The sequence below is a fragment of the Macaca thibetana genome, chromosome 1 (genome assembly GCF_024542745.1).
Source record: "Macaca thibetana thibetana isolate TM-01 chromosome 1, ASM2454274v1, whole genome shotgun sequence".
Classification (NCBI taxonomy): domain Eukaryota; kingdom Metazoa; phylum Chordata; class Mammalia; order Primates; family Cercopithecidae; genus Macaca; species Macaca thibetana.
Window position 1 is genome coordinate 152,732,005 of NC_065578.1, and position 16,542 is coordinate 152,748,546.

A 16,542-nucleotide genomic window follows, 5' to 3' on the forward strand; every position below is an offset into this window, starting at 1 on the left:
TCCCCCACTGTTTCCCTACTGCCAAACAGTACAGGCAGACGACACTTAACTGGTCTAAGACATCACAGGACACGCTCTCACATGAGCCTCATGTTCTCTACCCATCTTAGTATTATGCACTGATTCTCCCCAGGTACAAGCAACTCTACTGTATACATTCATGATGTATAGGCCACGAAAAGATGTGAATAACGCAAAAAGAATCACCTACACAAAACTGTTGTATAGATTAGAATCCCACTACAATGTTGATTTTCATACTTTGTCTATAAAAATGCCATTGGAATGAATCCTATCCCCAAAACACCATTAAAATCCTGCAAGAGGAGAATCACTTGAACCCGGGAGGCAGAGGTTACAGTGAGCCAAGATCGCGCCATTGCACTCCAGCCTGGGAGACAAGAGTGAAACTCCATCTCAAAATAAGTCACAAACAAGTAAACAAAATCCTGCTAGAGCAGAATCAGCCTCCCATGCCTTGCAATCCAACTGGCATCATGGCAGGGCCGTCCCCATTATAGATGTAGCCCTTAGGGCACAGCTGCCCAACCACGATCCTTCCCATGCACATACCTAGATCTCAAGCACTATGAAGAGGGTTCCAGGATTAAAGGGTGGCATGGCCCAGCAGGGTGAGCAGCAGCATGGACGGCCTGCTCCTCTGGGCAGGAGAAGAGCTTTTTCTAAGCATTTCAAAGGCCAGTTTCATAAGCAAAGGCCTAAGGATAGCCCTGTCCCATCCATCTCTACTCCAAATGTGTGTATGTGTTTATCGACCTTTTTTCTCTCTTAAGTAAAAATGCTTAACTATCAGTATTAAGCCTCTGACATCTGACATCAACCAGGCCAGAATTTTTTTTAACTTTTCAAAAATAAAAAAATAAAATGTGTTGCATTTTGTTCCAAAACAACACTTCTGACTCATCACTAGAAAGGCTTTCAGACTTTTTTTTCCCAAGTTCTAAAGGTAATAAGAGCAGACATGCAAGATTTGGTCATACATGTACTGTACGTCAAACTCAAGTTTGAAAACACACCTAAACACCAAAATAGCCCAATTCATTTAAATTACAAGGTTCAAATCATGAATGTGATTGGGAATTACTTGTTACTTGAAAGAAGACACAAAGAATCACATTGATCACATCAAGTGTATAAGTAAAACATGGCCTTAATGTTGGATTGTGATGTTTCTGATGTATAAATTTAGATTCCAATTGCATACAACTTTTATATAATGTTCTCAGATTTTTATTGAGATAGTTGTATTCACATATACATACAGGAGACATCCCTTGTACACTTTACCCGGTTTCTTCCTATGGCACATTGTTTAAAACCACAAATATCACAACCAGGATATTGATGTTGCTGCAATGCACCAAACTTACTCAGATTTCCCTAGTTTCACTTGTATTCATTTATGTGTGTGTTTAGTTCTATACAATTTTATCACATGTATAGGTTTGGTATCTACCACAGTAAAAATGCAGAACGGCTCCATCACCACAAGGATTCCTCATGTTGCCATTTTATACCACATTTACCTCCTTCCCACTCCTCTGACCACCCCCATCCCTAATCCTGACAACCAATAACCTCTTCTCCATTTCAAAGATTGGCCTTTTTCACTCAGCGTAATTTCCGGCAGATATCTTCAAGTTGCTGTATCAATGGTTTGCTCCTTTTCATTGCTGAGTAATGTTCCATGATGTGGATATACCACAGCTTGTTAGCCATTTACCTACTGGAGGCTGTCTAGGCTGTTTCCATTTTGGGGCTATTACAAATAAAACTTATGCAAACATACATGTATAGATTTTTGTGTAAAAATAAGTTTTCATTTTTCTGGGATAAACGCCCAAGATCACACTTGCTGGGGTGCAAGGTAGTTGCATATTTAGCTCTATAATAAACTATAAAACATTTTCCAGCATGGCTGTAGCATTATACTTTCCTGCCAGCAATGCATGTGTGATCCAGTTTATTCACATCTTTGCCAGCATTTGGTGCTGTTACTATGTTCTATCTGAGCCATTCTGGTAAGTGTGTAATGACATCTTGTTGTGGTTTTAATTTGAATTTATCATGCTCTTTTAAAAGGTATCAAAGCATGAGTGACCTGAAGCTTGAGATGGGTTTGCTGGAGCACAGGATGACAGCCCCACTGGAACTACTCTGACCCTCCCTTAATGCTCTTTATTCCAGGTTCTTCCATTTCTAATAGAAGATGAACAGAAAGCAGGGGAAGAGGGAAAATGTTTAAAAGTCTGATGAAAAATAAGGAAGTGTACCCTATTTATGTAGCAGTGGAGACAAAGCCAGACTGAGAACGCTATGGCCTCTCTGATGAGACATAGATCTTACTAACCCTGATTGACTTAAGCAGGCATCCTTCCCCTCTGCTCCCTGGGTCTACACTGAACCACTCTCAAAATGGGGTCTGACTCTACTTGATAGTCTCCTTTAACAGGCTAAACTCCTGCTTTGTTTAGATTACAGTAATGTGAGCCCAGAATCTGGCACAGTGCCCAGCATATATCAAGTGTTTCATAACTACTGGATGGAAGGACGGAGAGAATAGTTGCATGGATGGATAGCTGGGTAGATGGATACGCTTTCCCAAGTCTTGGGATTCAACCTTGTGATCATGACTAAGAAGAAACAAGAAAATAGTACTAAAATGTGGGCTTTGGAACCTACTAATGTGAAAACCTACTGTCTTCCAAAGTCTCTACTTGTCCTACTTAACCCTTTATAAACAAAGGCTGTTTTGCGTATGTAGGTAGAATGGAAGAGACATTTCACATCTCACCGCCTATTACCTGTTTGCCACTCACAGCATCTCTCAACTGTACTTCTGTTGGGGGAAATCTCCAATAGTTAACAACTGATGGGGCACAGGTACCAATCCAGGAAAGTGGATACCTGCTATAGAGCCTTCTATCCATCACCCCAGCAGAGTCTCCCGGGAGAATAACCAGTTGAGCTGGCAGAGCTCCAAGGATGGAATCAGTGACCCTAAGAAAAGACTACAGATTTGCTCTTTCTTTTGAAATCCATACTCTTAAAACCTTCTTCATAAGGAGTCAGGAAAAACTGCCAATGCCCCTTCTCACACCATCTGTTTCTACTTCAGCTCATTCTGTGCCAAGGGCGCCAAGTGATAATAGGATGTGCCTGAGTGGGTTCCCTCCTTAGAGTTTACCTCTGTAGGGAGGAATGAAAGTGTCAGCCTTGGTCAGAATTCCTGTTGGCAACATTATCAGATGTCCCTGCCTATTCTTTTTGCACATCTGCCAAGAAACCACTCAATGGGAGCATTATTTGGGAAATAAGAATGGGAATCAATCAATATTCTCATGTATGACATAATTTATTACATACTACATAATTAACAGCAGCTCCACTGAAATATATATGTCTTATATATACATATATATTTATATACAATCTCCCCAAACAGAAAGATACAACCCACCCATCCCAGAGTCTGAAAAACTGCATTCTAGCCTGCTTTTTCCTGGGAGTAAAGGCCAGCAGGCCCACACAAAAGGAATTTTATCTCTCCTTAGACATGCATTGATGGAGGTAGAAAGGGGCTGATTCCAGGAGAACCATTAGCACATGATATTTCTATTCGGCGCATGGATTTGGGAATGTCCTGGAAAAAAGCTCTGCTCCCTGCAGCCTTCCAGAGGTTGGTTAACTCATCTCACTCAGCACCATGGGTCAGGCTTCTCAGCCCTTTCATATCCTGTGCCTGATGAGCTCAGCCCATCAGCCAATAGCTAATGATGTGGGTTCTCCCCATCAGAGGCACAGTGAGAACCCAGCTGTGTGGTTAGCAACAGCACCCACCCTCAGCCCTACACCAGGTCAGACTTCTCAGTAAGTTCACATGGGGGTATTTTTTGGTTCTGAGGGCAGAGAACACAACGTCTCAGGTGGTGGTGAGGCCACAGTTGGCATTCATGAAAGGAGGCAACTATCTGACCCGCGACATCCAATCCAATCATAACACACACACACAGCCAAAGCTCAGAGCCGTGATTCAGCCTTCCCTCCAGGGCCACTGGCTCCTGATGAAGTCTCACCAAAACCCAAAGAGAGAGCTCTATCCAGGGAAAGGGTGTTTAACTGAGCCAAGTAACTCAGTGGAAAGTTTTATTTCTTACCATGGCAAAAAAAAAAAAAAAGATAGATCATGCTTTTGAAAATAAAAATAACCTGCCACCTCTCCGTGGGAGGAGGTGCAGCGAGCCAAGGAAGAGACGAGATTAGATATTAGATAAAGGAGAAGGCTAGAATCTTTCAGGGCTTAAGGCTATAGCAGCAAGAATTGCTAAAGCCTGTCCCTGCATAGTATTGCCTATAGTTTAGGATGCCTCAGAGAATGGGGAAAAAAAAAAAAAGGACAACTGCAGCCTAAATCTTCCACCCTGAATAAGTACCAAAAACAACTACCCGAATTAAGGCCATCTGGAACACTTAGTCCAGGTGGTGAAAGCAGAGTGCTAATGAGGCCAACGCTGTGGTTCATACTTATGTAAGGGCCAAGCAAACTCAGACAAAGAAAGCACTGTGCCCCAGCCACAGGCCGAACCCGGCCCACCAGCTGTCTCACAAATCAAACCTGCGGTCACCCAGAGGATGACAGAGGCACATACAGAGGGAGATGACTCAGTGCTCACTCTGCCTTATTCCAAGAAAAATGCAAAAGAACACCTCCTACGGACATTGGATAAGATGTGCTCTGCAGAGAAAAAGACTAGTCCCCCTGTCCAGCCCTGCCTGGTAACAAGATGCAGGAAGCTGAAACAAGTGAACTCCATTTTCCTTGAAGCCACAGCTCAAAAGCCACCTTCTCGGAGGCCTGCCCTGACACCAGAAAGGCAGGTGAGGCCCACACTTTCTCCCACCATAGCGTGCCCAGCCAACCACATCAGGTACAGAACAGTGAACAGTATTTGCTTTCCTAACTTCCCACTCAACTGTGACTCCCCAAGAGAAGGGGCTGTGTTTCTCAATCCTTTCCCCCAGGACCCAAGACAAGCTTGAAAAGACCATCAGCATGGGAACATTGCTACGGATGCTAGACACGGCCTATGCCCTTGAGGATTTTGGAATCTCAAGATGGTCCCCTCCATTCTTGAATAACATAAACTGCTCTCAGGAGCAAATGCCAGCAGATGACAGCAGCAGACACCATCTATTGGGCTGTCCTCATGTGCAAGCATAACCTTGAAAAACGTTTGCTTATCAGCCCCTCTCCACAACTCCATGAAGCCAGCAGTGCCATGCCGCTTGCACAACTGTGGAAACAGCCTTAGAGATATTCAGGAACTTAAGGTTACACAGTTTGAGAGTAGCAATGCAGGGATTGACCCTAGCGCTCTTAACCACACCAAATACTGCTTCCCACAAGAGGAGGAGCAAGAAGTCAAAGGTACAAGCAAATTAAATGAAGGGACATCTATATCCTAATACAGCTAGATTTCTGATAGTGTCAGGTGCAAAACAGGAGCTGAACGTAGAGGAGGTTTGGAAAGAGGGAGGGGCATCTAATCAGGAAAAGGTAATTAATCTCAATCATGCATTCTCAACAAGGGTTGTATCTCCTTCAAATGAGGTGGGGTGGGGCAGATTTTATAGGCTAGACCTAAGGATAAAATGGAAATTAAAATTAGTGATGACTGGGCATGGTGGCTCACGCCCGTAATCCCAGCACTTCGTAAAGCAGAGGTGGGAGGGTCGCTTGAAGCTAGGAGTTTGAGACCAGCAAGACTCCATCTCTATTGTTTTTTAATAATTGAACATTTGTAGAAGACTAGTACTATATTTTGTCTAAGTTTTAGGTTACTTGTTGGTTATCGGGGGCAAGAAAACCTTACTCCTTATGCATACGCACACTAAATAAACAGATATATACAGGATATCTGTAGTACTCAAATTTCACAGAGGAGGAGAGATGATCAGGGAAAAAATTATCTCGAAAGGTGCCTCAGGGACAATACTGAAAAAAATTTAAGAAACACTGATCTACAGGAAGCGAACAGGAGGAACAAGAACAAGGGTGAGAGGCAAAAGAGACCCATCAGAGGAGGCCATGTGGGTCCTGATGCACATGGCCCAGAGACATGGGGGGGACAGATGAAAACACAGTGTCCCCAGGGCAACTCCACCTTTCCTTCTGCCCATCATTTCATTCTTCCATGTGTTCAGTTAAAAATATACGAAATATCTGGCCAGGTGCACTAGCTCATGCCCGTAATCCCAGCACTTTGGGAGGGTGAAATGGGAGGATCACTTGAGGCCAGGAGTTCAAGACCAGTCTGGGCAATATAGTGAGATCTCGTCTCTACAAAAAGTTTTTAAAATTAGCCAGGTGTGGTGTCACAGCCTGTAGTCCAAGCTACTCAGGAGCTGAGGAAGGAGGATTGCTTAAGCCCAGGAGTTCGAGGTTACAGTGAGCCATGATTACACCACTGCACTCCAGCCTGGGTAGCACAGTGAGGTCCTGTCTGTAAAGGAAAATAAAATCACACAGTGCTGGTGGCTGTAGGATAGGCCCTCCTCTGGCTTTACTATATAATGTGTTACTAAGTAGTTATACCAATATATATTCAACACCCTTTCTGGATGAGTTCAGGCAGCTAACGCTGATATCATCAGGGGATTTTTGTTTTGTTTTTGCCAAACTAGAAAGCATAAAATGATATCTTATTGTAGTTTTAAGATGCAATTGTTTGATTACTAATGAATTTAACATTTTTTCATATGTTTATTGGTCATTTATGTTTCCTCTTCTACAAATTCCTCTTCATATCTTATATCATTTTTCTATTGAGTGATTGTCTTTTATACGAAATTTCTTTATTCCATATGCCAATCCTTTGTCAGTTTGCAAATTACTTTTCCACTATTGACTTGCCTTTCCACTTTTCTATTGTGTCATTAGATAAAAAGTTTTTAATTTTAATGTAAATTTATCAGTGTTTTCCTCTATAATTTGCACTTTTTGTATCTTGTATGAAAAAAATCTGTGTCGGCATCAATATTCTATGTCATATTTTCTAAAAGTTTAATACTTTTGATTTTCATTTTAACTTCTTAATTCATATTGAAAATTATTATGAGGTAAGCATATGTATACCTTCTAGTTTGACAAAAGTAGATCTTGTTTTTATTGCTTTTCAACTTAATTTCCATAATTACTTATTAATCAATAATTAAAAGTCAAAAAAATAGATATTGCTGTAAATGTGATAAAAAGGGAACACTTTCACACTACTGGCAGAAGCATAAATTAGTACAACCACTATAGAAAACAGTATAGGAATTCCTTAAGGAACTAAAAGTAGAACTACCATTTGATCCAGCAATCCCACTACTGGGTATCTACCCAAAGGAAAAGAAGTCATTGTATGAAAAAGGCACACGCACCTGCATGTTTATAGCAGCACAATTTGCAATTGCAAAGATATGGAACCAATCTAAGTGCCCATCAACCAACGAGTGGATAAAGAAAATGTGGTATATGTACACCATGGAATACTACTCAGTCATAAAGAGGAAAGAAATAATGTCTTTTGCAGCAACTTGGTTGGAGCTGGAGGCCATTGTTCTAAGTGAAGTAAGTCAGAAATGGAAAACCAAATATCATATGTTCTCATTTATAAGGGGGAGCTAAGCTATGAAGACACAAAGGCATAAGAATGTATAATGGACTTTGGGGCTCCGGAGAGAAAGGTTGTGGGGGTGAGGAATAAAAGACTACATATTGGCTACAGTATACACTGCTTGGGTGACAGGTACACTAAAATTTCATAAATCACCACTGAAGAATTTATCCATGTAACCAAAAACCACCTGTACTCCAAAAACTATTGAAATAAAAAAACATGAAAAAAATCTCCCTACAATAATAGACCTATCTATCTTTATGTTTATGATCACTTTTTGTTTTATATATTTTGAAGCAAATAAACTTAGAGTTTTAATATCTTCCTAATAAGAAATGAACTGTTTGTTATTCAACAGCAGCCCTCTTTGTCACCAGTAATGCTCTTTGCCGCTATTAATAAAACTGCACCAGTAGTTTGTCAGAGGGAGAGGGGTTTAATATTTGCCTGGAACATCTTTTCATACTTTTACTTTCAAATTATGTGTCCTTCTGTTTTAAGGATATCCAGCTAAGAAAAGCCTCTCTGAGCTCCGTTTTGGTTTTTGTTTTCCCTTATTTCTCTTTCTTTTTTTCATCTAGTCTGACAATCTTCATCTTTTTTGAGAATCCACTTATGTTGATTGTAATGACTGACATATTTAAACTTATTTCAACCATTTCTTTTATGCTTTCTCTTTGTTCCACTTTTCCATGTTTCATCTTTACTTTTAAGGATGAAATGTCTAAAATGAAGTTCATCATATTTTAAAGGGATTAAAAAAACTGATACTATATTATTGATCCTATCTTGCAGAGGACAACTGCTATGTTTTGAATGTTTGTCCCCTCCAAAACTGGTGCTGAAATTTAATCCCCAGTGTGGCAATATTGTGAGGTACAGCCTTTAAGAAGCAATTGAATCATGAGGGCTCTGCCTTCATTAATGGATTCATTCATTCATAGGTTGTATTAGTCTGTTTACACACTGCTACAAAGAACTACCTGAGACTGGGTAATTTATGAAGAAGAGGTTTAATTAACTCACACTTCCACAGACTTAAACAGGAAGCATGACTGGAATGCCTCAGGAAGCATGACTGGAATGCCTACCATCATGGCGGAAGGCAAAGGGGAAGCAAGCACATCTTACCACGGCAGAGCAGAAGAGAGAATGAGCAAAGTGGGGAGTGCTAGACTTTCAAACAACCAGATCTCATACGAACTCTATCATGAGAACAGTAAGCGGGAAGTCTGCCCCCATGATTCAGTCACCTCCCACCAGGCTCCTCCTCCAAGACGTGGGGATTGCAATTTGACATGAGATTTGGGTAAGGACACAGAGCCAAACCATATCATGAATTAATGAGTTATCATGGGAGTGGGACTGGAAGCTTTATAAGAAGAGGAAAAGATACCTGAGCTATCACGCTCACCACTTGATCTCCTGCATGGCCTCAGGACTGCAGAGAGGCCAGCAAGAAGGCCCTCACCAGATGTGGCTCCTCAACCTTGGACTTCCCAGCCTCCATAACTGTGTAAATTCCTTTTCTTCATAAATTACTAAATAAGTTCATTTTCTTATAAAATTACTCAGTTTTATGTATTCTAAGCAACAAAAATTCACTAAGACCATAAATGAAGATGCAGTGAAAACCTTTGCTCAGGTTAGAAAGCTAATCAGTGACCAAACTAAGGACCAACATGAGTAATACAATGTCTAGCACTCTTCCACCACACAATTAGTACAATCCTCGAAGTACATCATCTTCCCCTCACAGAGGTAAAGAAAAAACAGTATGAAGCTATTCATTTTACATATAGGAAAACTAAGACTTATGGTAATAAGTCATTTACACATGAGTGGGAAAACTTTGTTACAAATTAAAATGTTAAATTTCCAGAAATTTTGAATTCTTGGGGAAAAAAAACTAAACAGAACTTTGTGGGAGAAAAGAAAACCATTAACGAGGGCTGAGGTAGATATATTTATTACTAGCTTAGGAACAAAAAAAAATATTATTAGGTCTGCTCACAAAGTTACATGAAATTTTAAAATATATTCAGATCTGACGACGTCTAATATTTTGGATTTTGCCAGTTCAGCAGCCACTTGAGTACAAAAAAATAATCAATATCATATTTAAGAGGAAGTTAATATGCTGTTGGGATTTCCTATCTTCCAGGGTTAGAAGCAATGCCCAGGAAGCACCGATTTTCAGTAGAGTCAGAAACTGACTCAAGTTAGGTGCACATCTCTAACCACAAGGCATCCTGTTTCTGTATCTCACTTTCTGGTCTCAATCTCCAGAGGTCTCTGTTTCTCTTCTACTTCAGTTTTATCACCTCCGGGAACCTCTGAGAATCAAAACATTTTTCCTAGGTTGAATTCCATATCAGGTATTAGTTGTGTCTTGTTTTTACTCAGTAAATTTCCAAGCACAGACTTTTTCCTCCACCAGGAATCTATAGCAAGCAAGAAGCATTTATCAGAGGCCTCTGATCAACACCCTGGCCTTCAGGTGACAGAAAGATCCCCCTGGCAGTATACCAGGTCCCTTGCTAGCTAGACCTGTGAAGAGGGTCTCAATCCTGCCTCATATAAAAGTAGTTTTCAAATAACCACTTTGAAGAATCTTTCATTATCTAAGCCAGACCAAGGCAAGAGCAAAATGCTACTGGACTTCCCATCTAAAACAGCGACAGCAGCATAAACTACTTGAGATTAAAATTATTCCCACTTCTTAAGTAAATCATCAATTTTCTTCTGAATTTGGACTCGTCTAGATTCTCAACAACAGGCAACTTTTTGATAAATTGATCGGAAGTGATCTTAAAGACCACCACCACCCTCCATGGTTAGTTTTACTCTACAACCTTTATATTCAATGTCTGAAAATAAGTTGGAAAAAGTAAGTGCAGGATATGAACTATGAACTTTTATCTTAAATGTTATATTGATCGTTAACAACTTTATCATTTTTTCCAGGCCCCCAATGCTAATATTCATGTCTTCTGATTCCTAGCTTGGACTCTTTCTTTACAAGAAGCAAAGGAAAAACACACTTAAAAGGTAACACCACAAATAATCATACCTTTCTTGCCAGCAGTGTGGCCATTTGAGACACTACCATGTGGCCAAGGAGAAGCCACACCAGCCACTGCTTCCCCCATTCCATCCAGAAGCTCCACTCAAAGTCGGTCGCATCCTAAATAGGACAAAATAGGAGTTTATCAGAGGGATTTCAGTACATGTCTGAGTCAGAACACAAACTCCAGTTAATAAAACTGGAAAGGTCAGTGTGAGTCCAAACTCTGTACAGGCTTTACACACTTCTAGCCTTTCCCCATCCACCTGTACACTCCCCTCCAGCTTGCTATTAGTTAATGGCAAAAACTGCAATTACTTTTGCATCAACCTAACAGAATCATTGCTATTGCCATTCCCCAAATGCACCTTGGACTTTTCTACAACTCAGTGTCTTTGTTATAGCTGATCTCCCAGAGCCCTCTATAGTATAGATACTATTATTATTTCCATTTTGCAAAAGATGAAACAGAGACTTAAAGAACTCAATTCATTTACCCAAGGTCACAGAGATAGCACAAGTAATGAATTGAGGCTATCCCGGTTTAGACAACTAGATGTTTTCACTAAGAAGAGAAATGTAAATTGGACACTAATAATATGGCTTAAAGTCAGTCATTCTGAGTCTTGTTACCATTTACAGACAGAATAATTTGTCAGAGAAATTAACTAATTTCATATAAATTTATAATAAAGGAGTGAAAGGTACACTTCCCTTCCCCCCAAGAAGCTCTGTGTCCATGTGGCATTCTGTGTCTGCATCGGTACCAGGTTCCACAAGTATGAAGCTCCCCAGCAGGAGTAGGTAGAAACCTCTGAAAAGAGTGGACATGTGGATGCTTAGAAACCAGCACCTCCAAGTCATGGCCTCAGGAGCCCCAGAAAGGACCACAGAGGCCAAGAGGAGCATGGAGAGATGCACACAGGATGGAGGGGGATTTGAGGTCTCAGAATTTTCTAACCAAAACGTGTGCCTGGAAAAGGACTCCTGAAATGACTACTGATATTGAACCCCTCACCAATCTCCACAAGTAGAACTTGAAGTCTCTCTTAACTGGATTTGAAGAAAAGTGTGATTTTTTTGGTGTACCTAAGATTGTGGCGTAATGTCATACCAGTTACACACAAATAAAACTTTTTTTGCAGAAGGTAAGATACACATAAAATTGATCTTGATTCATAACAGACTATGAGTGCAAGGTAGCTAAGACTGGAGGCTTGGTTTGGGTCCAGAGCCCAGATCTACTCACACTTGCTGTGATGACCTTGAACATGATTCTTAACCTTTCTGTTCTTTTTCTTCATACAACAATAGTACTTACCTTACAGGGATTTTTGAGGCTTAAATAAGAGCATATGTATATTAAAAGTTTATAACAGCACACAGTACTCACTAAACAGCAGTACCCATTACTCACTGCTAGACCCATGTGCTTCCCATCCCTTGTAAACCACCAGCCAAGACTGTTTCATGCTTTACTTTGTGCCACTCATTTAAAAAAAGTTTTCCCATTTCTTCAAATAAGGAAATACAATACTGTGCATTCTCAAATTACACGTGCTCTCCACACCCCAGATCCTGATACATGATCTGCTCCTAAAGCCCCTGTCCCCTGCTGGAAATCATGTATCTAGTTGAATTGCTTCCATTTAGAGATGACTACACCAGAGTCTGGGACATGCCCACCAACACACAGCCAGGCAGCACGGCAGAGAACTCAAAGCTTTAACCTGGCTCCTGATCCCTGATCCACAGTTTATTTCCCCATCTAGAGATTTCCAAGTTAGCTGAGAGTCAATTAACCAAATAAAGGTAAACAAGTTCAAAGGTCATGTGATGAGGCCATGTTAGTAAAATACTTTTATAACAGGGATATAGCTAAAAAGACACGGAAAGCCGAGACTTTTTTTTTTTTTTAACACAAACTCAAAAAAGAAAAAACAACGTTTGAGTTTTTTAAATATAACATTTTTGAACACTTAGAATTACATTTAGAATTCATGACCCCAAGCTTACCTATGCCTCAAAACTTCTCCAAGTTTAATTTTTTAGGGGGGAAAAAAGGATATAATATGACAAAACATCTAAGACTTTCTGTTCCACCAGAAAGTCCAGGACTCCTGAAAACTCTGCTGGTAAAATCCCATCAACAAAAATTACGCATGGCCTTTCACCGCTAATTATTACAAAAAACATTCATTTAAAGGCAATAAAAATGTCTCTCTCATGTCTATTCTTCCCCATTTAAAAAAGTTACCTAAGGGAAATGACCACACACAAAAGCTGGGCCAATGAAAAGGTCAAGATGATGTTTAATGATTTGGGTAAGAAAAATATTGACTCACTGCTTCTCGAAGCAAAAGCTTTATAGACTCTGAGCTCAGTCACACATTTCAAGGCAAACATGAAAGCCTGAAATCAGGAACAACATCATGTTCTGTCCTTTCCCCCATTTTCTTTCTTGACTCCATGGTTATTAGTCAATTAAGAGTCTCTTCTTTGGGACTCTAAGGGGGTCAGCTATAAACTGGGGCTAAATCCCAGCCAGGCAGAACTAGGCAGGCTTCTCCATGGAAGCTTGGAGGCTGTACTCCAAGGAGAAGTCACCCACATCCAACCTCAAGGTGGACACAGCCACCTACTTGTTAAAATGCAGATTATGATGCAGTCAATCAAGAGTGGGGCCTGGGATTCTGTATTTCTAACAAGCTTCCAGATGATGTGATACTACCAGCCTGGGGACCGATCTGCACAACTGATGAAGCCTTCCTACAGCTGAATGTTCATAAACTCACAGAATCCTTAACAGCTCAGCCCACCCCGTACCATTCCCAGCTGGGGAGGGCACACACTCCGAAGCTGCTACCTAACACTCACCAACAGAGCAGTCATCCTCCTGTTCACCGTTCAAAGCTCTGAGCACCCAGACTTCGGAATTCACTGAACAAGTTAACAAATGCGGTTGTTTATTCCGAGGCTTGCATTCTGCCAACAGGCAATACTAAGGACTCTGAGAGACACAATCGTTCTGGGTTTCTTAAATAGTAACTCTACCTTCCTGGCAAAACACTTTTTCCTTTCTTAACAAAGGAAAGGGTCTGGGCCTAGTGTTTGTAACTGCTGCTTTTGCTACCCACAATGGAGTTCTACTCTAGGCACCATGAGGAGCTCAAAGTCTAAATGGGAACACCCCCAGCACCAAGACCACCACACCCCACAATGAAGACACTAAAAATCCACTGCAAAGTGAGAGGGGTAACAGTGCTGCAACTCAACTTCATATGTCCAGGAACCTGACAGACCTGTCCTTTCTTCCCATACAATCACTGATGAACATTCGAGTATGTGTTTTCTAATTACAACCTCATAACAATCTTTAAAGTGGTTCGTTTGTTTGACAGACCTTATCTTTTAGAGAGTTTTCAGTTCACAGAAGAATTAAGCACAACGTTCAGAGAGTTCCCATAGACCCCTTAACCCCTCTCCATCAGCATCCCCCACCACAATAATATATTTGTTCCAATTGGTGAACCTACACTGATTCATCATTGTCATCCAAAGTCCATAGTTTACATTAGGGTTCACTCTTGATGTTGCATATTCTATGGGTTTGGACAAATGTATAAAAACACATATCCACCATTTTCATATCATACGGAATAGTTTCACTGCCCTAAAAATCCTCTGTACTCTACCTCTTCATCCCTCCTAACCTAACCCTGCCCCCCCTCAATCCCTGGCAAACAGTGATCTTTTCACTGTCTCCATATTTCACTTTTTTCAGAATGTCATGTAGTTGAAATAAATAAGTTTTGGGTTTTTTGTTTTTTGGGTTTTTTGGGGTTTTTTTTCTGTCAGCAATTTGAAGCTCTTTTTATTTGAGACACTCTCACTCTGTTGCCCAGGCTGGAGTGCAGTGGCACAACCTTGGCTCACTGCAACCTCTGCCTCCCAGGCTCAAGTGATTCTCGTGCCTCAGTCTCCCAAAGTAGCTGGGACTACAGGTACATACCACCATACCTGGCTAATTTTAGTAGTTTTAGTAGAGACGGGGTTTCACCACATTGTCCAGGCTGGTCTCAAACTCCTGACCTCAAGTGATCCACCAGCCTCAGCCTCCCAAAATGCTGGGATTACAGGCATAAGCCACTGCGCCTGGCCTGAAGCTCATTTTTCCTTTATTCTTCTTTTTTCTTTTTTAAGTAGTTCTGTTTTTTATCTCTGTGTTACTAATGAGTTAACTGGAGGTCAGAGAAAGCAGATTATTTGTCCAAATCTAGTAAGGGGCAGAACTGGGTTTCTAACCTAGGCCTGTCTGATGCCAAGGAGGAAACCCTTTTCTGAGATGTTTCTACTCATACTTGCCCCTGTACCTGAACTCTCTGCCCTTCCCACCCCTTTGGCCCACAAAACTATTTGACTAGACAATCTCCAACCCAGAGTGCACCTCATTAATGCCCCACAACCACAAAGCCAGCCCAGTGACATGCACAAAACACTCACTAAACAGTACAATTCAAATGTCAGCACAGAAGTGAGGCTTTCCCATCCCTGCGCCTCCCAGGTGGACCTCACTGCACTCCCTTCTCTGTCATCCACATCTCAATTCTAGAACTTTTATTATGGCATATTTATTATATTACTTTTATTCATGTATTTTCTCTCTGGAGGGAAAAATGGAGTTCTCCGGGAGCAAGAACCTTGACTCAAATCTGTCTCCTATATAACCAATATTCAGTAAGCCTTTCAAACGGCGGGGAGCAGGAAGGGAGCCAAAAAATCAGGCCATCTAGTACTTATCACATTTCTCCCCCTGTTTAAACTTGGAAAAGTCACTTATCTGGACTTGAATTTCCTTGTGTGTAAAATGAAGGGCTCCACTAGCACAATGTCTAAGATTCCTTTCAGAAAATGGGAAAGACAGTTATTTTCCAGGCTAAAGGAAAGAAATACTAAGAAAGTGCTTGTCACCCACCCGTGCAGAGGGGGTGGTCCCCCCTTCTCACACCCCTATGTCACTAGGGAAGAAAGTTACAAGAAAAAATTCCTGGCAAGTGAGGACTTGCCCTAGCAACTCACCACTGAGTAAATCTTTCCTCCTTCTAGCCTTGAATTCTCATCGCCCTTAAACCTTGCCAGATCACAACTCACTCTCAGCCGCTTAGCTGGAGTACTGTGTTGTTATCACAAGGGATGGCTAAAATTCTGGTTCTGTGCTTTCTCTTGCATTCCCCAGAAAATTGAGGACTATTCTCTAGCTGAAAACAACATAAATGCATAGTTACTGAGGCCTGGTCAATAGACTAAAATGTAAGGTACCAAGCCAAGTGCCAAGGCACTCATCAAGACGCCCTAAGTGAATGAGAGAAATTCACCCTATTGCCACATCAGTTAGCTCAGTCTGCTAGTTCCTCAATCCAGATCCCTGGCCCCACTGTTTTTGGAGTCTTTTTGGATTTTTTTTGTAATCAGTCCATGACCTGCTGAATAGTTCCACTGTTTATCTCCTAGTGAGATGGGTCAGGAGCACTGTTTTATTATGCCTATTGATGGCATTTGTAGATAGCTTGCTATCAGCTCAGAAGTTTACATCTACAAATGAAGCAGAGTCTAAGAAAGGCCATGGATGAGCCTTGAAAATGATTTGAGGTCAGGTGCAGTGGCTCACGTCTATAATCCCAGCACTTTGGAAAGCTGAGGTGGGTGGATAGCTTGAGGCCAGGAGCTCGAGACCAGCCTGGCCAACATGGTGAAACCCCATCTCTACTAAAAATACAAAAATTAGCTGGG

General features: G+C 41.1%; 2 protein-coding genes across 9 annotated transcripts in view; one reads left to right on the top strand and one right to left on the bottom strand.

Annotated features, from left to right (window-relative positions):
• LOC126948846 (cuticle collagen 2-like) overlaps positions 1 to 16,542 on the top strand; it is a 940,772-nt gene that overhangs the window by 768,910 nt on the left and 155,320 nt on the right. The window lies entirely within an intron of this gene.
• Positions 1 to 16,542, bottom strand: part of HHAT (hedgehog acyltransferase) — a 350,433-nt gene that overhangs the window by 276,472 nt on the left and 57,419 nt on the right. For all 7 annotated transcript variants that reach the window (XM_050781213.1, XM_050781243.1, XM_050781193.1 and 4 more), the window contains one exon: positions 10,759 to 10,872. In XM_050781213.1, the coding sequence (XP_050637170.1) occupies positions 10,759 to 10,872 (114 nt within the window). The remainder of the gene's footprint in view (positions 1 to 10,758; positions 10,873 to 16,542) is intronic.